The 24,300-nt window shown below is 40.1% G+C and overlaps 1 protein-coding gene across 1 annotated transcript in view; it reads left to right on the forward strand.

Moving 5' to 3' along the window:
* Positions 1-24,300, forward strand: part of LOC311086436 (uncharacterized protein) — a 157,208-nt gene that overhangs the window by 12,657 nt on the left and 120,251 nt on the right. Inside the window, exon 5 of the mRNA XM_084119320.1 lies at positions 22,119-22,823. Coding sequence (XP_083975446.1) covers positions 22,119-22,823 — 705 coding nt within the window. The remainder of the gene's footprint in view (positions 1-22,118; positions 22,824-24,300) is intronic.

The raw sequence follows: 24,300 nt of genomic DNA on the forward strand, positions 1-24,300 counted from the left end.
GACGGCGGCCATCTTGTCCGGAGACACAGGCTCAGCGTCGGCCATCTTGTCAGGGGACACAGGCTCTGCGGCGGCCATCTTGTCCGAAGACACAGGCTCGGCAGACGTGACGTGAACAGTCTCTGGATCGGCAGACGTGACGTGAACAGTCTCTGGATCGGCAGACGTGACGTGAACAGTCTCTGGATCGGCAGACGTGACGTCAACAGTCTCTGGATCGGCAGACGTGCCAGGTCGCTGGGGTGGCGCCGGCAGGGCGAGCAGCTGGGGTGGCGCCGGCAGGGCGAGCAGCTCGGGCGGGGCCGGCAGAGCAGGGCGCCTGGGCGGCGCGGGCAGAGCAGGGCGACTGGGCGGCGCGGGCAGAGCAAGACGCCTGGGCGGCACGGGCAGAGCAAGACGCCTGGGCGGTGCGTCAGGGACGGCAGTTACCTCCGGGATGGTCTCCGTGTTAGGAGCCACCGGACAATCAGTTGAGGACGCCCTTTTCCTCCTTCGTCTCCGGACCACCGGACTCGAGACCACTGAACCCGGGACCACCGGAACTGGGACCACTGGATTCGGGACCACCGGAACTGGGACCACCGGAACTGGGATCACCGGACTCGGGACCACCGGACCTGGGACCACCGGAACTGGGACCACTGGACTCGGGACCACTGGATTCGGGACCACCGGAACTGGGACCACCGGAACTGGGATCACCGGACTCGGGACCACCGGACCTGGGACCACTGGAACTGGGACCACCGGAACTGGGACCATTGGATTCGGGACCACCGGAACTGGGACCACCGAAGTCGGGTCTTTCCGGACCACCAGGCTAGGGGCCTCTGAATCAGGGGAAGCAACAGTAGCCCCCCTCCTCCTGCGCTTTCGAGGTTGAGGTGGTGTAAGAATAACCTCCTCTGGAGATGCTGCCACTTCTGGGGAAACTATAACCTCCTTAGCTGGAGAGTTGTTGTGACGATCAAGGAGTCTTACGAACCCCTCAAATGTCAAAAATGTCAGTCCTCTCATTACTTCGAATGATATAGGCTCATCAAGGGCATAACTAAATAAATCCTTCAGAGCCGCATCACCAAGTCTCAGTCCCTCTGCCGCAGCACTGAATCTCTGGGCAAACTCCCTCATGTTGGTCCCCTGTTGGCGAAGAGAAGTCAAGTCTCTGAACTTCAATATGCGTTCATATTGAGGGCATGACACAGGAGAGGCCGGTGGTTTGGGCAAATCCTTCCTCCGCTGAGTCCTCATAATGGCTGGTTCGTTCTGTCACGATCTGGGTGTGGAAAGGAGAGCGAGGACTCAAATGCAGAGGTAGAATGTTTAATAAAAAATAGCAAATAAATCCAGGTACAAATGAAAACAAAACAGGCAAACAAGATAAACAGGTCTAAAGCAGGAACACAAGGAAACATAGATATAACGAACCAGCACTGGACTACAAACACAAGGAGACTAAATAGGCGAGCAAACAAAGGAGGGTAACGAGTAAGGCAGGTGGGACAAATAAATCAATAATCAGATAACAAGGGGGAGGGATCAGACAATGACACGAGCACATGGCCCAAAATAACAAAACACCCATGTGCAGCACAAGACAGGACAGGCATGTGACAAGCATGTGATCAGAGCAGGTCATTTTACCAGCTCAGCAAACAGAAGTCTACTACAGAGAAATTTCACGTTATTTGAGCGGACTTTGCTTTTCCAGTGCGTGATCGGTACATGATTGGAGCGTTTGGGCCGTTAAAGATAGAGCAGAACGCGCAGCACAAACACGGAGCGGAACATTGAGCAGAGAGCGCAGCGCGCCGACACACACGGAACAGAAAAGATCCGCTCGTTAAGTTACTAAACAAGCTGAGCAAGAATGAAACCTGATCGCCGAACACGGAGGGGCGGGACGCCATATTTTCGGCCTTTTCAATAGCAGCCGCAAAAGGAAGTCATTAAAATGAGGCAAAAAAAAAAAGTGCTGCGTCAATAGCGTTATTTTTTTAATGCTTTAAACATCTCAAATTAATTGCAAAGATTAACACGTTAATTCCCCCAGCTAATATACACTCACCTAAAGGATTATTAGGAACACCTGTTCAATTTCTCATTAATGCAATTATCTAATCAACCAATCACATGGCAGTTGCTTCAATGCATTTAGGGGTGTGGTCCTGGTCAAGACAATCTCTTGAACTCCAAACTGAATGTCAGAATGGGAAAGAAAGGTGATTTAAGCAATTTTGAGCGTGGCATGGTTGTTGGTGCCAGACGGGCCGGTCTGAGTATTTCACAATCTGCTCAGTTACTGGGATTTTCACGCACAACCATTTCTAGGGTTTACAAATAATGGTGTGAAAAGGGAAAAACATCCAGTATGCGGCAGTCCTGTGGGCGAAAATGCCTTGTTGATGCTAGAGGTCAGAGGAGAATGGGCCGACTGATTCAAGCTGATAGAAGAGCAACTTTGACTGAAATAACCACTTGTTACAACCGAGGTATGCAGCAAAGCATTTGTGAAGCCACAACACGCACAACCTTGAGGCGGATGGGCTACAACAGCAGAAGACCCCACCGGGTACCACTCATCTCCACTACAAATAGGAAAAAGAGGCTACAATTTGCACAAGCTCACCAAAATTGGACAGTTGAAGACTGGAAAAATGTTGCCTGGCCTGATGAGTCTCGATTTCTGTTGAGACATTCAGATGGTAGAGTCAGAATTTGGCGTAAACAGAATGAGAGCATGGATCCATCATGCCTTGTTACCACTGTGCAGGCTGGTGGTGGTGGTGTAATGGTGTGGGGGATGTTTTCTTGGCACACTTTAGGCCCCTTAGTGCCAATTGGGCACTGTTTAAATGCCACGGCCTACCTGAGCATTGTTTCTGACCATGTCCATCCCTTTATGACCACCATGTACCCATCCTCTGATGGCTACTTCCAGCAGGATAATGCACCATGTCACAAAGCATGAATCATTTCAAATTGGTTTCTTGAACATGACAATGAGTTCACTGTACTAAAATGGCCCCCACAGTCACCAGATCTCAACCCAATAGAGCATCTTTGGGATGTGGTGGAACGGGAGCTTCGTGCCCTGGATGTGCATCCCACAAATCTCCATCAACTGCAAGATGCTATCCTATCAATATGGGCCAACATTTCTAAAGAATGCTTTCAGCACCTTGTTGAATCAATGCCACGTAGAATTAAGGCAGTTCTGAAGGCGAAAGGGGGTCAAACACAGTATTAGTATGGTGTTCCTTATAATCCTTTAGGTGAGTGTAAATATATATAGGCTATATAAGTGGAAAGATTTTTTTTACATTGAAAAACGTGCAAAGGAAAAACAGGAATAGTTTCAATTTGTCATGTCATTGAATCATAACAGTAAGAGAGAATAATAGACCAGAACTTGAACTTTTAATTTAAATGAACAACAACATTTAAATAGTTAAGTGATGCTTTGGATGGACACTATATAATAGCGCCAATATATAGCAGCTTTGGAGAGTGCCTCACGAGCTCAGCTTCTTGTTGGTCTTCTCACCGAAACGCGCACAGCAGCGGAGAGGCGCGTTCACAATAGCAGCTTGTGATTCGGTCCACTGAAGAGGTGTTTTTCTATGGCGAGCAACTTCTATGTTGGGCTTGTTCCAACAGTCTGAAGAAGAACGATTCAGTGTAATTGCCATTCGTTGCCACTTTATAAAGGCGGAGCGCTAACCGCTTTCACGCACTTGAATGCCGTAGTAACGTAGCGGCTGTTTTTTTTTTTTTCTGCTGATCTCCCGCGCCCCCCTGCAGTAACCTTGGGCCCCCCATGGGGGGCGCGCCCCACACTTTGAGAACCACTGGTTTAGAGGGACAATTTAATTTCAGGAACCCCTTTTTCACAGAGAGAGATTATTTAAGAAGATTTAAGATGTCACCCATCTTAAGAAATGTGTTTATTCTGTATTTGTTGCAGGTGACGCCCAACATCTCTCAGAGCTCAGGATTGTGTTGATGGGATGTAGAGAAGCTGGTAAGAGTTCAGCTGGAAACACCATCCTGGGCAGAGAGGAGTTTGACTTGAAGAAATCTGCTCTGTGTGTGAAGAGACATGGAGAAGTAGCAGACAGACACATCACTGTCATTGAAGCTCCAGGATGGTGCTGTAATATCTCTGTAGAGTTCAGTCCTGAGTTACTGAAACAGGAGATTTTGCTCAGTGTGTCTCTGTGTCCTCCAGGACCACACGCTGTACTACTGATCATACATGTGGACTCTAGATTTAAAGAGAATAAGAGAAAAGCATTTCAGGAGCATCTGGATCTTCTCAGTGAGAGAGTCTGGAGTCACACTATAGTGCTGTTCACTGGTGGAGACTCTCTGTTAGACACATCTATAGAGCAGCACATCGAGAGTGAAGGGCCGGATCTCCAGTGGCTGCTGGACAAATGTGGGAACAGGTTTCATGTTCTCAACAATCACAACAGGAGTGACGACACTCAGATCAAGGAGCTGCTGGAGAAGATTGAGGAGACAGTGGCACAAAACAACGGCTGTCATTTTGAAATAGACAGAAAGATTTTACAGGAGATGAAAGAGAGAAGAAGAGCAGAAGAAGAGAGAGCAGAAGAACGAATGAAGAGGATGCAAAAAAGGAGAGAAAACATCAGATCACAAATGAGTGAGTCCATATACTTTATAGTGCAGATACACACTGAGTATATTAAGTAAATCATGAAAATGTAACAGTCAACACAATAATAGCAAGAAACTTCTCGTCATTAACCGCTATTTGTAGAGGCATTCCCAATAGATGGGTTCAAAGCAGCTCACAGTGACGGCCCCTAAAATCTGTTACTGAAGGAAATAAGCGCTTTCATTTCTTAAACAATCCAGTTCTTCATAGGGTGTGCTTTTGATAATGGAAATCATTTTACCTAATTCATAGAAAACAATACAAAAGAAAAAGAAAAGAAAACTGCAAACATCTCGACTTGAATATAATCTTAAACATCAGCTTTACACCTATAGACACGCCTCATGTTTGTCGCTGTTCTGAAGCACCAGGAAGTGAGTCTCGTCAAACACTTTGAAAGTCCATTACAAGTAAAAACTACTAGACTGCTGGAGGAACTATATTTTATTTGGAGCTCCAACTAAGGCAAAAATATGTCATGTAAAATGGACATTTGTAAGCTTAGAAGCTATTTTTATGAAAGTAAAAAAACTGTCGACATGTTCAGTTTTTGTGAGACACTTTTACTGCTTTCATATTGGTCAATAGAGATAAGATTTTGGATCTGTTTATGCCAATATAGGCAGTTTTTTTTCCATAAAGTCTTTTATGAATATAAGCAGTCACAAATGGTATTTCTTGGCTTTCTTTCCATCTAGTAAATGAATGTAAATGTAATACAGTCATGTATTTGCTGGTGCTAATAGCCACCAGTGCATTGATAATGCTTTCCCAGGTGAGAACACTCACAAGAGAGAGATTTATTCATTGGTTTAGAGGGACAATTTAATTTCAGGAACCCCTTTTTCACAAAGAGAGATTAAAAGAAGATTTAAGATGTCACCCACCTTAAGAAGTGTTTTTGTTCTGTGTTTGTTGCAGGTGACGCCCAACATCTCTCAGAGCTCAGGATTGTGTTGATGGGATATAGAACAGCTGGTAAGAGTTCAGCTGGAAACACCATCCTGGGCAGAGAGGAATTTGACTTGAAGAAATCTGCTCAGTGTGTGAAGAGACATGGAGAAGTAGCAGACAGACACATCACTGTCATTGAAGCTCCAGGATGGTGGAGTAATATCTCTGTAGAGAAGAGTCCTGAGTTGCTGAAACAGGAGATTTTGCTCAGTGTGTCTCTGTGTCCTCCAGGACCACACGCTGTACTACTGATCATACGTGTGGACATTAGATTTAAAGAGAATATAAGAAAAGCATTGCAGGAGCATCTGGATCTTCTCAGTGAGAGAGTCTGGAGTCACACTATAGTGCTGTTCACTCGTGGAGACTCTCTGTTAGGCACATCTATAGAGCAGCACATTGAGAGTGAAGGGCCGGATCTCCAGTGGCTGCTGGACAAATGTGGGAACAGGTTTCATGTTCTCAACAATCACAACAGGAGTGACGACACTCAGATCAAGGAGCTGCTGGAGAAGATTGAGGAGACAGTGGCACAAAACAACGGCTGCCATTTTGAAATAAACAGAAAGATTTTACAGGAGATGAAAGAGAGAAGAAGAGCAGAGGAAGAGAGAGCAGAAGAACGAATGAAGAGGATGCAAAAAAGGAGAGAAAACATCAGATCTCAGATGAGTGAGTCCACATACTTTATAGTGCAGATACACACTGAGTATAATTAAGTAAATTATGAAAATGTAACAGTCACAGCAATAATAGCAAGAAACTTCTTGTCATTAACCGCTATTTGTAGAGGCATTCCCAATAGATGGGTTCAAAGCAGCTCACAGTGACGGCCCCTAAAATCTGTTACTGAAGGAAATAAGTGCTTTAATTTCTTAAACAATCCTGTTCTTCATAGGGTGTGCTTTTGATAATGGAAATCATTTTACCTAATTCATAGAAAACAATACAAAAGAAAAAGAAAACTGCAAACATCTCATCTTGAATATAATCTTAAACATCAGCTTTACACCTATAGACACGCCTCATGTTTGTCGCTCTTCTGAAGCACCAGGAAGTGAGTCCCGTCAAACACTTTGAAAGTCCATTACAAGTAAAAACTACTAGACTGCTGGAGGAACTATATTTTATTTGGAGCTCCAATTAAGGCAAAAATATGTCATGTAAAATGGACATTTGTAAGATTAGAAGCTATTTCTATGAGTGAAAAAATGTCGACATGTTCACAGTTTTAGCGAAACACTTTTACTGCTTTCATATTGGTCAATACAGATACGATTTTGGATCTTTTTGCCAATATAGGCTGTTTTTTTTTTTTTATAAAGTCTTTTATAAATATAAGCAGTCACAAACGCTCTTTCTTGGCTTTCTTTCCATCTAGAAAATGAATGTAAATGTAATACAGTCATGTATTTGCTGGTGCTAATAGCCACCAGTGCATTGATAATGCTTTCCCCCGGTGAGAACACACACAAGAGAGAGATTTATTCATTGGTTTAGAGGAATAATTTAACCTAATTATTTTTTAAAGAATATACTTTCTGAAAACATTAGGAACCCCTTTTTCTCAAAGAGAGATTATTTAAGAAGACTTAAGATGTCACCCACCTTAAGAAGTGTGTTTGCTCTGTATTTGTTGCAGGTGATGCCCAACATCTCTCAGAACTCAGGATTGTGTTGATGGGATATAGAAGAGCTGGTAAGAGTTCAGCTGGAAACACCATCCTGGGCAGAGAGGAGTTTGACTTGAAGAAATCTGCACAGTGTGTGAAGAGACATGGAGAAGTAGCAGACAGACACATCACTGTCATTGAAGCTCCAGGATGGTGGAGTAATAACTCTGTAGAGGAGAGTCCTGAGTTACTGAAACAGGAGATTTTGCTCAGTGTGTCTCTGTGTCCTCCAGGACCACACGCTGTACTACTGATCATACGTGTGGACACTAGATTTAAAGAGACTGAGAGAAAAGCATTGCAGGAGCATCTGGATCTTCTTAGTAAGAGAGTCTGGAGTCACACTATAGTGCTGTTCACTCGTGGAGACTCTCTGTTAGACACATCTATAGAGCGGCACATTGAGAGTGAAGGGCCGGATCTCCAGTGGCTGCTGGACAAATGTGGGAACAGGTTTCATGTTCTCAACAATCTCAACAGGAGTGACGACACTCAGATCAAGGAGCTGCTGGAGAAGATTGAGGAGACAGTGGCACAAAACAACGGCTGCCATTTTGAAATAGACAGAAAGTGTTTACAAGAGATGGATGGTAGAAATAAAACAGAAGAGCGACTGGACAAATGGAGAGAGGAATCCAGATCACAGACTAGTGAGTGAAATCATAAAATTTTATGAATTTTACTACATATAGTCTCCTCATTGTTCTAGACTATCGGCCTATGTTTTAAATGTGTGAATGCACAATATTTATCTTATAGTGTGTGTACTCTAAAATCCATGCCAACGTTCATGTTTATGAAAACGGTCTTTGACGTGGAAAAGTGCTTAGCAGCACATCAGGGTCTAATGCCTCGTTTCCACTGAGCAGTACGGTACGGTACGGGACAGTACGGTACGGTTCGGGTCTGTTAACCATGATCTGGCTAGCGTTTCCACTGCCAACAGTACCCTTACTTGATAGGCGTGGTGTTTCGATCAACGTCATTTTCGCGCGAAGAAGAACTTAGAGCATGTAGAACATGCTACAATGGATGACATGCAGCAGATCTTGTTCTTGCTCCTCGACATGTTTGTCACAAGAAGACAAGCGCCGACATTAGGCTTTTCTCAATATCAAGTACGCAAAGTTTGTACTTGCCATGTGCGACTCCTACATGCAAATGGTACAGAGCGTTTTTAAAAGCGTCACTCAGCTCGCTCTGCTACTCCGGTTATCTCTGTTAACTTGCTCTGTATGTACATTTTAAGAAACAATAAAACGAAATATGTTATAAAACACCACTCTGCCTCTTTTCGTTTTCATTTAAATAAATTAAACATTATAGGGACACAAATGTGGTTCATGCGCAACGCATATTCATTATTCACTGCACGTTATACGTTATTCTATTTATAACAAAACGAAATTTAAAACACAACCCTAACGTTACCTCTTTTCGTTTAAATAAAAAAAAAAAAAACATATTCCAGGCAATATATGCGTTTGTACAAATGTTGCAATAAACATCAGTGATAATCTTGTAATAAAAAAATGACAAGAAACCATATTTCTTTTTGTAAAATTTCAGTTTTATCAATAATAGCCTATATAAAAGTTTAAGTAAAAGGTACAAGAAGCTATACAATAAGAAATAAAGCAAACAATTCAGTCAAATATCCAAATGCAGCGCTCTAGTCTAACATTACAAGTAAAGTTAAATATAAATAGCCTATAACATTAATATGAAACTAAACTTAGCCCTCAGCCAAAACGATTGACAGGGAACTCATTATATATTCACGAGAGCAAAGATCGCCCGTTAGGTCTACACAAGACGAATTATATCTCATGTTTAACCACTACCGTCGGAGTAAGCGACGAACGTCAGAAGATTAGCCGAGGAAAGGCTCATCCAGCCGGGAAACATGAGCGCCGAGCCCCGCTGAACGCATGGATCTCACAACCGGGGGAAAAAAAAATCATCTTTATAAATAAACCACAGATTTGAGCTTTAAACAACTACATTCTCGCCTGAAAAACTCTTAAAATTACATTTCGTGATACAGTAACAGTAGTATTATATTAAACTGTATATTAAAAAATGGCGCTTCTTATGTTGTCATTCCCCTTGTAGCACGCGCAAGTGACGATTCTCTGTCAACCAATCAACGTCCTGCAGTGAGTCTAGCTCCACCTTTTAGTACCGTTCCACTGTGCTAGGTACCCCAATGGAAGGGTACCTAAAAAGTGGTACGGTACGGTTCGGCATTTTGGTACCATTCACAACTTTTGATAGTGGAAACGCAAATAAATGCGTACCGTTCCGTACCGTACCGTACTGCTCAGTGGAAACGAGGCATAAGCTGACATACACACTTTTCTGAGTACTGCAGGTGTCTGGAAATCTAAGCAATTCTTGCTGCTCTTCATTGTCAAGTAAAATATGTGGATGTTGACTGGTGCCCTTTTACATGTTAATGACATTAAAGGATTAGTTCACCTCCAAAATATTTTTTGCTGATAATTTACTCACCCCGATGTCATCCAAGATGTCCATGTCTTTCTTTCTTCAGTCGAAAAGAAATTTAGGTTTTTGAGGAAAACATTCCAGGATTTTTCTACACAGAATGGACTTCAATGGCAACCAGCTATACCAATGTTCAAAGAAGGTTCAAATGTCCGTCTCAATGCAGCTTCAAAGTCTCGACATAAGGGTCTTATCTAGCAAGCTTTCCAATATCAGGTTTACTAAATGCATGGGTTAGGGTTAGGGTTAGGGTTAGGGTTAGGGTTAGGGTTAGGGAACTAGGGCATCCATGTATTGAACTCTATCGACGACTGGCTGATACCTTCCTATCCGAGTACGATCTGTACGATCAGATGCCTTCGTTCCCTGACGATATTGAAGAAGCCTTGGTTTCTGTCCCAGGGTTTGGTGTTGGGAGCCGGAAGCAGGGTTCTTGTTGCCGGAAAACTGTCTCGATGGACGCATCCCTCAAAGGATGGGGTCATGGAGGGCCGTTTCTCGAGAGGTCTATGGGGAGACCATCATCTCTCTTGGCACATAAAGTGCCTGGAGATGTTGGCTGTATTCAAGGGCTCTGAGGAGCTTTATCCCGAACCTCAGCGGCCACCATGTCCTGATTCAGTTTGACAACATGTCAGTGGTTTCCTATATAAATCATTGGGGGGTCTGAGGTTGCGCCCTCTTTGCAGACTGGCGCACCAGATCCTCTTGTGGTCCCAGGGGAAACTGTTGTCCCTCCGGGCAATATATGTCCCTGGGGACCAGAATTTGGGAGCAGACGTCCGGTCGAGGCAGGGGCTGAGACCTCAGGAATGGAGACTCCACTCCGATGGTGGAGTCGATATTGGAGAGATTCGGCCCAGCGGAAGTGGATCTATTCGCATCTCATCAGACGACCCATTGACCGGTCTGTTCTCCCTCATGCATCCAGCTCCTCTTAGGCTGCATGCCATGGTACAGGCTGAGGCTACGCCTGTATGCATTTCCCCTGATCGGTCTGCTCCCGGGAGTTCAAGAGTTAGTCAATCTACAGTGTCAGTCTACTCTTGGTAGCCCCATTCTGGCCGGCCCGAGTATGGTTCTCGGACATTATATCACTCCTGGCAGGTCTTCCGTGGGAGATTCCCCTCAGGAGGGACCTGCTTTCCCAGAGCTGTGGAAACTATGGGTCTGGCCTCTAAGGGTGCTCAGTATCTAGAGGCTGGCCTGTCAGCCGGAGTGATTAAGACCATACTCAACTCTAGAGCTCTATCCACAAGGAGACTGTAAGGCCTAAAGTGGAATGTTTTCTGGGTTTGAACCAGTGCTGGAGTTCCTCCATGATCGCTTCTCAGCTGGTCTTACCCCATCCACTATTAAGGTGTATGTGGCAACTATAGTAGATTTTTATGCCTATTAGGTGAAGTTTAACATAAAATAAAAAAACATGAATTGTATAATTTGTGTCCCAAAAAATTATAAAATTATAATTCTGATTTCTTTTTATGGTCTTGCCTTTTTAAGGTTTAAAAAGTCTGAACTGAATTTATCTATTGGTGGGGCTACATTATCTTCTTTTATCTATCATCTATTTATCTACATTAATTCCATCTCATACTGTTAAAAATATGGGTGTAACATTTGATTCGTCGCTTACATTACAATCTCATATAAGTTCTATTAGCAAGACTGCATTTTACCTTCCTGATACTGACTGTTCAATGAGTATGGGGTCTCTGAGGAACAAGTGGACGTTTCTAAATTTGTGGGTGTTTTCAAACTGGTGGGTGTTTATAAATCATGCAATGAAAATGATGGCCTTCACCCAACCCCACCCCTAAACCCTACCCACACTGTGACGTGGGCAAATCAGGGAACACGGTCAAAAACGCCCCTCTGTTTATGGCCTCACCCACTGATCTGGTAACTCCTATTACTGTCCTGCAAAGACCTATACTTGGGTTCAACCCTGTTTAGCTTCATTAGGAAACCAGGCAAAAGCTGCAGGGTCAAACAACATTGAACATTGTAATCATATGCCTAATGTTCTGTCTCTGTGTGAACCAAGTGAATCCTCCTTCCCTGGCCCATTTAGAGTTGACATAAAGTTGACCATCTGAATTAATTACAATCACATGAACTGATGAATATATTCCTTCAATGCCATGTCAGTTGCTTTGGATAAAAGTGTCTGTCAAAGACATTAATGTTGTAAATGTTCTACTGATCTGCTCTCTGCTTTCATTATTATAGTGAGTGGAGATGATGGATCTGATTCATGGTCTGTGGGAAGTTCTGCTTTTGGTTCATTCAGATCACGATCAGGAGCAGACCCAATTTTCGGTTCATCACATTCCAGAGATTCATCTCACACAAGTTACGAGTCAGGGGCCATAAAACGATATGACAGCATGCAATTGGAACCAACAAACAGTGAGTGTCTTGCTTTATTTGGCACTTTCAGTACATTTTAGTCCCCTGTGACCTTCTTTACAGCATTAGAGCTCATGTTTTCCATGAAAACCATCTGTTTTATTGTGAAAATATAATATAAAATACAATTTTCTCAATTTTTTTAAATTTGAATTTATGACAATAAATGCAAACCTGATATGAAATAAAGTAAAAAAGCACATATAATATTTAGTTTGATCTTCTTATGTTGATGATCAACATTTTCTGGAGTTTAAGCACCTGTTTATACTGATCATTTCTTCTTCTCTATACATTTTTATGGTCAACTTTAAATGATTGCATTAAATAGCAATCAGGCTTGTAATAAAGATATTTCATCCTGTCTTATTAATAAAGTATTTGCATAATGTTTTAATGATTACCAATAGACTGTGTTATTTTTAGGAACATATTGAAAGTTTTAAATCTCAGAATTTTGTTCTATAAGAGTTTCAAACCTTTTACTGATTTAAATGTTTTTTCCCCCAGTGAGTGGAGAAGAGCGGTCGGACACATTGTCTGTGGGAAGTTCTGCTTACAGTTCATTAAGATCACTATCAGGAGCAGACAGCGATTCAGTTTGTAGCTCATCACGCTCAGAAGTCTCATCTTACAGCTCAGGATTCGGGTCTTTGCGGTCCATCCCGGAGTCTTGTGGAACATTCAGGAACCAGACGAGCACTTGGTGTGACCATGATCTCAAATCTTTTCCAAAGAAGATCAAAGAAGCATGATAAGCATGAAGACACTAAGAAAACTTGAATTATATAAAATTAATGAAAGAGAAATTGTGTCTTTATAATGTTGACATTTATAATTTTGACGACATAATATTTAAAGATAACTATTACTAAAATTATAAGGTATATGCAGTTGTTTAATAAATTAGTGGAGATGTTTAAACATAAATTATATTGATATGTAAATAACATTAAGGGCTCTATTAATGACAGAATCTGCCTCTAATGATCTAAGCGCATGGTCTAAAGCGCAGGGCGCAAGTGCACTTAGGACGTGTCCAAATCCACTTTTGCTAGTTTAATGAGGGGAAAAATGGTCAGCAGTCTCGGTGCATGGTCTAAAAGCGTTGTCCCTATTCTCCTAATGTGTAATGGGTGTGTTTTGGGCGCAAGGTGCAAAAAAACAATCAGAGTGTAATTTCCCATTCTCTTTAAAAGTCAGTTGCACTTGCGCCAGGGCGGATTCACTATATATTTGCTGCGCATCCCTGTGTGTGTAATAAGCAAAGTGTGGACCCGCCTATAGGCTCATATTACTAATGCGCTCTTTAAATAACAAAAAAAATATTGCGCCATTGACTTTAGAACAGGTTTCAGGTGGTCAATGGCTCAGTCTATTTCAGTTCCTCAAAATAGCAATGCCTATGAATAGCAACAGCACACCTGGTTCTCAGACCAGCAGCCCATGGGCCACAGATGGGCACAAATGCATTTGCTATTTTAATAACGTGGCGCAGGACGTGAAAATGAAAACTGCGTCGGGCTGAAACTAGCAAAAAACACTTTTCATCACACTTGGCTCTGCATTGCGCCGGGTGTATGATTGGATCCTGTGTGTTTTTTTTATTATTTTGTCAAAAATTTGAGTTTATTTTTAAACTTTCTTTATAAATATTTTCATTTTTAATCCCAGATATATATATATATACAGACAGACACAGAAGCGCTGTTCCAATGCTTTTCAAATGCAGCTCGCTTCTTTTGAAAGCTAAAGTGTATATATATATTTGCAAAGGGGTAATTAAATGTAACCAATCATGTAAAATAGTATCATCTTTCAAAAATGTCTGTCAAAATTTATAACGTACAACACATATTGAATGATGTTCACTATCCCGGTAAAATTTTAAATTGGATCTGTGTTTTTTTTTCTTTAGCCTGCAGTGTAAAGTATTTCACTCGGTTCCGTGATCATTCCGATTCAGTTTCAGCGAGTGAAGAATGTCATAACCCGGCTCGGAGTTTATGACAAAGAAGTAAAACGAAAACGCTTAATAAAAATATAACCAATTTATTTACCAAACAGAACCAAAACCAAATTCAGGTGCATTATGTATTATGTATGTTATCGTCTCTGACAGACTGAAGTCTCATGCTGAAGCCGCTCTGGAAGCCATTTTCTTCCTCTTCTCGGAAAATGATGATGTAGTCGAAACATCTGGTAGTGTGTGTTTCCAGGTAATGCATTCACTGTCTGGACCGCTTTTTAGTTCTAATATTCCAACCGACAGAGTTTAAGGTTTTGACGGACGTGATAACGTGTGTGAGGGGTGATCAATGTTTGATTTTTGGGTAATTATAAAACATGCTGGAGACGTTAATAAATTGAAAAAGACTGACATGTTTGACTTATCAAAAATGTTACATTCAGCTGTTGCAAATTTGCTGACTTCTGAAAATCAACTCTTTTTTAAACCAGGAACTGAATGTTTTTTTTTATTTGTAATCAGACAGATCAAAAGTTATATTTAAAATCAATATTTTATCGTAATGCATTACGTTACTTGTGAAGGATACATGTTCACTTCATAATTTCACTGCCAACATAAGGGAACATGAACCATATTGTGGAGTTTGATGATGCCTAAATTCAGTCTAGGTCTGCAGCTCAAACCATGCCTGCCTCTTCTCCACCGCACTGCTTCAGGCCGATGTACAGGTGTTTGCCAAATGAAGCACAATCTACTCAAGACTTCCCGTCTGTCCTGCAGCAGCTTCTCCTTCTGGTTTACACTGGAAAGACTCGTTTAGCACAGAACCTGCTGCAGAAACAAGCAGCTGATGGCGACGGTCAGACTTCAAGAACGGTGTGTTTTGTGTCACTGGATCACTGTGTGTGTTGAAAAAGTAAAATGTATTTTTGAATGGTGTTGGTCCAGGGCATCGGTTCCTTCAGTGTTCATTCAGTTCAGCTGGATATGGACGGGATCTCAGTCATTCAGAGGAGCTCTGAACATCCTGAACATCAGCAGACGACAGGGTTAGATAGTGGATTACTGTGAGTAGAAGGGTCGAGAAACTGAGATAAACGCTGCTGTTCAGTACAAGTGTGTTGTCAGGGATCTGATTGGTTGCTCCCAAACTTTATTTAACCGGATAACTTTATGAATAAGAGCAAAATTACATTACTATGGATGTCTGTATTTCTATGTTCTGAATATGAATAAGAATAAAATTTCTCCTGATTATTTTCTCCTTTTGTTTTGTGTGTTAAAAGAGAAAAAAATCTTGGGGGATGCCAATCTCCAGATCACATTACAATGCATGGCCCACAAGACTGATTCAAAGCATATAATCCACCATTTAATAAGTATCTTTTGATGAGTATGATCTTGAAATTTACTTGAACAGATGCTTGTCTGTTGTCTGATGAAGACATTTAAAATTTGTAACAGGCCATTTATGGTTGTTTATATTATTCACTAAAGTTCTTGGTAAAAAAAGAAAAGAAGAAGAAGCTATCGTATACAGTGCGCAAGGTTTATGCGCATGCTCCGTTCTTCATGCTAAGTCTTCTCCGTTTTTAGTGTATCTCCGTGGCAGAATTACAGCGCCACATACTGGTCTGGCATGTATACTACATGGTTTTGAGTCGGTTTCAGTGGTTTCGTGTATGCAGATATTTCTCTGTGTTTAAGGATTTCTTTTTAGAACGAGGGGGAAAAAAGATTGGATAGGGAAAGCTCTGGCTTCGTGTGGATGTGGCCTGAATCTTCGAACTAACTGTTTCAGACACTGAGAGAAAAGAGCTGATGCTGCAATTATGAAATAATTGCAGTGTTTTTTTGATCATGGACGCATGTAAACCTGTTGTAGGAGACTCCAAAACAACATTAGGCCTTTAAAATGGCACTGCTAATGTACATTTATCAAATTTCTACTTTTTATCAAACTTTTAACTGATCAAATAGTGACCAATTAGTTGAGCAGTTTCAGCGACTGAATATACAAAATAAAGGAAAAGTATTAATTATTAAATAATTTGTCTATAATAAGAAATACATAGAATAATTATTTAAAAATTAAAATAAATAATAAAAATGAAAACATTAAAGTAGGCTCAGTCTCTGTTTATTTATATATATTGCTTTATGCAATAAAATCGCTTCAAAGCAGCTTTACAGAAAAATCAATGTGAGACAGTTTTGAGGAAATAATTGAGAAACTATTATAGTTTGTATTAATATTGTGGATCAGATTTTTTTATTTACACATATTAAGTTCTATTGATTTTGTTTTGTCATTTTTATTTGTTTTGTTTTTTCAATAGTTTTATTAATTGTTTTATTTATTTTAGTACATCGAGTTAAACTAAATTAAAATGAGAAACACTGATATTGCTATATTGCCACTGATTCATGTATTCAAGACATTCATCACATTCAATCCATTTTATTCCTGACCATAAACATTCACAGGCATATTTTTGCTCTTCAAGTCGTTGAGTCATTATCACCTCAAGTTTATGGAAACTAATCCCGCATTCGTGGCAGATACTGTAATGCTTTTATACTCCCGGGGCTTTGGAAACATTGGTGTTTTGTTTCTGTCTTTTAGTTCTTTTTGGGTTTCAGCCACCAGATATACAGTATTTTCCAAAACTACCACATACAGTATAACACACATTCAAAAAATAAAGTTACCTTCACATTTTGTCATTATATTAGTCTCAATTCTAATAACGCCTCTTTGACTTCTTATCTCTACTAGCTTGAGCAGCTATTTTTTAACTTGTAGATGATTTTCTTGCTAAATTTCTTTTTTTGGCTCCTTATTTTCTAAAAAGGACCAAATTCATTTTATTCCAGAGGCCATTTTCAGCTAATATGTTTATCAACTATCTTAATTATTTGATCTTTTTTAGTAATTAAATCTTTAAATGGTTTATTTGTCATTTTATTGTCCAACCTGATCCAGACGTCGTCTCCTACTTGGCAACAGTCTTCTGGCTGCTTCTCTAGTGCTGCAGTTCTTCAATGTGCTGATCCCATTTCCCAACTTTTTTTGATACTGCCTGTCGTCCCTTTCAGTGATACCATTGCTCTCTGGAGCGTCTCTCAAGGACAAGTCAAGATTAAATGTTTTCTGGTTAGAAAATCTTCAAAATGTCCCCAGGCGATCATTAACTCCTCTATACTGAAATAATTATTGCATTTTCTTTTGTTTCTTTTAAATGTTTTGCCCAAATTCATTCTGTAAACCATCCATTGCCACTAATATATATTTATTACCTGCTTTAGGTCTAGGGTTCAATGGTCCTGCAATATCTAAGACCATTCTTGATTTACTCTTTCCGGTGTTATAGTTCCGTAATCACGTTTTATTGTTCAATTATACACTTTCTGCATACAACTCTCACAGTTTGTTTTTCTTCACAAACTCCTTTAACATGGTTAAGTATACATGCTAATAGCAATTGGTATAATTTTTGTACATAGTTTTTCTTTTCAATATTCCATCATTTCAATAAATGTTTTCACATCATCACTACTTGGATTACATAAAGTTACTACAAAACAAAAACTAAATTTAAATTAAAATGAGTAATTGCATAATCACCATATTCATCAACAAATCATATATGTTCTGTTTCTGTGTGAACCAAATTTCTGCAATGAACTGAATCCTCCTTCCCTGACTCATTTAGAGTTGACATAAAGTTGAGCATCTGACAATTACATGAACTGATGAATATATTCCTTCAATGCCATGTCAGTTGCTTTGGATAAAAGTGTCTGTCAAAGACATTAATGTTGTAAACTTTGCTTTCATTATTATAGTGAGTGGAGATGATGGATCTGATTCATTGTCTGTGGGAAGTTCTGCTTATGGTTCATTTAGATCACGATCAGGAGCAGACCCAATTTTCGGTTCATCACATTCCAGAGGTTCATCTCACACAAGTTACGAGTCAGGGGCCATAAAACGATATGACAGCACTGAATTTTGAGTCAAGCAGTGAGTGTCTTGTTTTATTTGGCACTTTCAGTACATTTTGGTCTCCCTGTGACCATTTTTAATTTTTTTTGTTTACAGCATTGCAACCACCAAGCAGCGAGTGTCTGGTTTTATTGGAGTGGATCAGGTCCTAGCTGATGTGATTAAGTGGACTGATTTGCCCGTATACTAAATGGTGCAGAGTTACACTCAAGGTGTGCTTCTCAATATCTCTCCTCGTCTCCTCGTCTCCTCGCTCCTCCATCCTATGACCCGGAAACCGATCGAGCTCAGCCAGCTTGAAGAAATGAAAGCGTAAGCGAAAGTTCTACCGGAAAGACTTCTCTGCCACGTCATTAATTTACAATTCCACGCTTTCAATCACAGCCTGACATCAAATATAAAAGACTGATCTTACCGTTCCATTTTGTTGCCTGCAGGTGTCGTAGTAAAGTTTTCCCCCATCCTCCCCACCACCACCAGAATGGCTCCCGTCCACTCGTCGGGGGGGTAGGCTCCGCCCCTGCCTCTATCATCAGGTTCTGAATACTGATAAAACCAAGTATATGTTATTTGCCAACTCAAAAAAACTTGAAAATAATTTAGTATCTCTTCAGACCCTTCAAGGTACAGTGATTGAATTAGTAAAAGAGTACAAATATCTAGGCATCATAGTTGATGATGCCCTATCTTTTAGCTCTCATATCACTCAACTGAAGAATAAACTGAAAATCAAGCTTGGGTTTTATTTCAGGAACAAGTTTTGCTTCTCTTTTAATGTAAAAAAGAAATTAGTCTCTGCTACTTTTCTCTCTGTCCTTGATTACGGTGATGTTGTCAATCAGTTTGCACCTTCTTATCTTCTTTCTTCCTTAGATGCCGTTTATCATGGTGCTCTAAGATTCATATCAGATTGTAAATCTTCAACTCATCATTGCACTTTGTATCACAGAGTAGGTTGGCCTTCTCTGTCTATCAGAAGAAAAATGCACTGGTACTTAATTATTTACAAAGCCATCCTGGGGTTGTTGCCTTCTTATCTTTGTTGTTTTATGCAACAGAAAATTACCAAGAATTATTTTCTTCGTTCGCAAAACTTTTATACTCTTTCTGTTCCTTTCACTCGAACTGAGCGAGGTAAGAAGTCCTTTATGTATGCAGCGCCGTTTGATTGGAATTTCCTCCAATCTAAATTAAAATTAGAAAATCTGCTGACTCTAGACCATTTCAAATCAGTTATCCGGCAAATGGAAGTTGACCTAACAATATGTAACTGCTTTTAAGTGTCTTTAATTTGTTTGTGTGATGTTTATCTGTGATGGAATTGATTGTACTGCTGCACATTTTTGGCCAGGACACTCCTGTGAAAGAGATTTTTAATCTCAGAGAGCTTTTTCTGGTTAAATAAAGGTTAAATAAAAAAAATAAAAATAAAATAAAAAAATTTAGCTTTAGTTACAGAATTCAAAGAAAGTCAAAATGATTGTGCCATCATTAATAGGCTACTCCTCTCTGGACAAGACTGAATTTCTCTGAGGATCCCCAGAGTAGGTAAATTCTCAGTAATTTATACAGAAAAAGCTTTTGCATGACCTAAGAAAAAAAAAAGATTTATCTCAATAATTTTGGTGCAAAGCAATCTCACACCGACAAAAGTGACTTGAACGAACCTCCCGTCATAAACACGACTAACCACTTCTTTAAACACGACCTTCCCAGGAGCACTTGAAACTCTCCTACACCTGTAGACCCGCCCATGTGCGCCACTGTTCTGAAGCAAGTCCAGACAAAACATACATCGGGGAAAAAACACTAGGCTACTAGAGTGCTGGTAAACCTACATTTACTCTGGAACTCCGACTGAGAGAGTGTGAATGAAAATGGACTCAAGTAAGCATTTATTATTTTAAAAACGAATCATCTTTTGCGTGTTAATTCATTGTAAACATGACTTTTAATCAAACTCGACGTGTTTAACCTACTGTTTCTGTGAGATACGCTAATGCTTTCACTTTCACATCGGTCTATAGGCTACAACTGGGTCATTCCACGAATTCAGTGCCTTTTCAACTCTCAGGCTATGTCATTTTTTTATTTTATGACTATTTATCTACCTCATGTTTTGATATTTGATTATGCTTTGACAATCTTATATTTGTCATTTTGGAGGATGATCACATGTCAAATAAGAAAAAATATATTTTTGCAAGAGAGGTATTAAAAGAAGGGCTTTGTCAAAGATACAACATATAAGATAATAGGACAGTAATAGGATTGACATCATAGAAACAGGACTGACGAGTAATGGGGATGACAGCACACATTCTTCAGCATACTCAGCACATGTTTTGCACTGTTGCACTGCAGTTGTATTAGTGAAGCACATTACATTTCTAAGAGATCTAATGTTTTAATGGTATTATATTTAGACCCATGTGTCCCTCTGTTTGTCTGTGTGAGTATGTCCCCTCACAGAACTTAAAATATACAGATCTGGTTCAATTATTAGGCAAGGAAGATGATCAGATCTTGATGCTGAAATTTGTTTACAATGAGAGGGTCTGCAGTCACTGCTCTTGTTTGTTAAGATGAATTAAGAATATATATTTTTTAAACTTATTTTCCATATGAGTTCAGATTATTTTTCTTGTTTTTAAGATATTTGGATTGAAAACAAGACAAAAATACTATGTAAAAAAGTACTTTTTGCACTGCATGTACTAACAATATTAACTAAAAATGTAACTGTTGCTCATATGCCACCCAATCTGAATGATATAGGCATTAGCTAAATTATACACCCAGGATAACCTTTAAAAATGTTTGCATTTTACACAGATAAACTTTAAAAACAGTGTGGCTATAATGTAGTAGGTTTGGGCGTGCATGTGTGTCTCTATACAAATCGGCTACCCGTCTGCGTTTTGTTGAGTTGTGCGATGTTGAATAAAGACTGGAGTCAAGTCTGCTGTTCAGTGGTTCTTTATCCAGAGGCATAATCTGCATAAATTGGAAAACACAGTTATAAATCATTGTATTTAATCAGTATAATCAGCCTGCTCCTCGCTCTGCTCAGACCTCCCGCGGACTGAAGCGAGTTCACAATATGCAGACAATCTCATTTTACAATAATAAAGTAATATAAAAAAGAAAATAATATGAATATTAATAATATCACATCAGATACAATATTGCTATATATAGAAAATGTATTGTATAGAAGACCTCACTTGATGCAATCAACATTAAATGAATTTCAAAGAAATATAAAAATATCCATTGTGAGTTAGGCACCTATTTCGTGGAATGACCCAGCTAAGATTTTTTTGTAAGACACTTAAGGCTTGCTTTTTGTTCTCCATATAGTTGTTTCCTATAGGCTACATAACTTGTCACAGATTGCGTTTTAGGTTAATTTGTAAAATACAGTCATGTATTTTAAAGTGCTTGGCTGTGCAATTATGCTCTCTCGCAAGAGAGAAATTTATTCATTAATTTAGTTTGCCTTTTTACATGTTGCATATTTTTAAAGGATATATAATTACTGAAAACATGTTTTTTTTGCAATAAATGGCAATTTAGCCCTGAGTTTTATGTAATCTGTGTTTTTGTTTTCTCTTGAATGAGAAAATTAAACAATTCTCATTTCTTCATAATTTAGTTAACCATGGTCAATGGATGATGATTAACGTAACTCCATTCATGAGGCATTTGTATTTGTATTATGATTAGAATATTTTAAGCACAGCTTTCTTGTTAACTGTTACAGTTAGCCATTTAGCAGATGCCTTTGTCCAAAGCAACTTACAAATGACTTACAAATTAACTGTTCAGAAAGCACACACTACAGGATACCCTGAGTCTGTTTCCACCTTAAGAAGTGTGTTTGTTCTGTATTTGTTGCAGGTGACGCCCAACGTCTCTCAGAGTTCAGGATTGTGTTGATGGGATATAGAAAAGCTGGTAAGAGTTCAGCTGGAAACACCATCCTGGGCAGAGAGGAGTTTGACTTGAAGAAATCTGCTCAGTGTGTGAAGAGACATGGAGAAGTAGCAGACAGACACATCACTGTCATTGAAGCTCCAGGATGGTGGTGTAATAAATCTGTAGAGTTCAGTCCTGAGTTACTGAAACAGGAGATTTTGCTCAGTGTGTCTCTGTGTCCTCCAGGACCACACGCTGTACTACTGATCATACGTGTGGACACTAGATTTAAAGAGAATATAAGAAAAGCATTGCAGGAGCATCTGGATCTTCTCAGTGAGAGAGTCTGGAGTCACACTATAGTGCTGTTCACTGGTGGAGACTCTCTGTTAGACACATCTATAGAGCAGCACATTGAGAGTGAAGGGCCGGATCTCCAGCGGCTGCTGGACAAATGTGGGAACAGGTTTCATGTTCTCAACAATCTCAACAGGAGTGACGACACTCAGATCAAGGAGCTGCTGGAGAAGATTGAGGAGACAGTGGCACAAAACAACGGCTGCCATTTTGAAATAAACAGAAAGATTTTACAGGAGGTGAAAGAGAGAAGAAGAGCAGAGGAAGAGAGAGCAGAAGAACGAATGAAGAGGATGCAGAAAAGGAGAGAAAACATCAGATCACAGATGAGTGAGTCCATATACTTTATAGTGCAGATACACACTGAGTATATTAAGTAAATCATGAAAATGTAACAGTCACAGCTAGTGTTGTCAAAAGACCCGGTACTTCGGTACCAAGTCGGTACTAAAAAAATGTAAACGTCACGGTACCAAGTTTTCTTAAGTACCGGTGGTACCGAGGACCCGTTCAAACCCGGTTCCTTGATGCGCATGCATGCGCTGAGCGCGTGCAGTTGCGCGTCCTCTTTATTAAAGCGCTGAGACATGGCGATCGGCGGTGCTGCTGATGTGGTGGCTGTAAATCCACTTGTTGATAAGAAAGGAGGAAAGAGACACTTATGGAAATATTTTGGATTAGGCTAATGTCACGTTGCCATAAGTGGCCGTTTTTTGCAGATTCGTTATTCCAAATCTCTCATATTAGGAGCGACGCGGCGCGCTCGTTTTTCCCATTTATATACTGTCTATGGTTTTTCCAGGAGCGCCTATGTTCATGTTTGCATAGCAACAACAGACGCCACGGGAGAGAAAGCGCTTGTGGAAAGGAGAAACTTGTCGATCTCCGAATGCAACGTTACGTTACTGTACATGAGGAGAGTAAGATGGAAAGCTTGTAAAGATTAGTTCCATATAAATTCACGGATAATTTGTTGTTTTGTCGTTAGTGAAAATCAATATTGACCTTGTATTTGAAAAAGGATCCTCATATAAAAACAATAGGCCTACTAAAATTCAGAGTAAGTTCGTTCGCATTCGGAGATCGACTATTTTTGAAACGGTGCGAACTGCGCTCTCCATGATGACGAGGAAGTATCAGCAAAGAATTTATCGATTTCTAGCACTTTGGTACCGAAATTGGTACCGAGAACCGTGGATTTTCACTGGTATCGGTACCGAATACTGAAATTTTGGTACCGTGACAACACTAGTCACAGCAATAATAGCAAGAAACTTCTCGTCATTAACCGCTATTTGTAGAGGCATTCCCAATAGATGGGTTCAAAGCAGCTCACAGTGACGGACCCTAAAATCTGTTACTGAAGGAAATAAGCTCTTTCATTTCTTAAACAATCCTGTTCTTCATAGGGTGTGCTTTTGATAATAAAAAGAAAACTGCAAACATCTGGTCTTGAATATAATCTTAAACATCAGCTTTACACCTATAGACACGCCTCATGTTTGTCGCTGTTCTGAAGCACCAGGAAGTGAGTCCTGTTAAACACACTTTGAAAATACATTACAAGTAAAAACAACTAGACTGCTGGTGGAACTATATTTTATTTAGAGCTCCAACTAAAGGCCCATTCACACTAATCATGATAACTATAAAGATAACTTTAACGATAACTATATTTGCGTCCACACCAACAAACGTTAACGGTCTGTTTATCGTAACCTGGAACGCTGTGGTTTCAAAGTGTGTACAACGTTGAACATGTTTTTTGCTGTTCTTGTTGCATTCACACGGCTTTAACCAGCAGATT

The sequence above is a fragment of the Abramis brama genome, assembly GCF_963993115.1.
Source record: "Abramis brama genome assembly, chromosome: 7".
NCBI lineage: Eukaryota > Metazoa > Chordata > Actinopteri > Cypriniformes > Leuciscidae > Abramis > Abramis brama.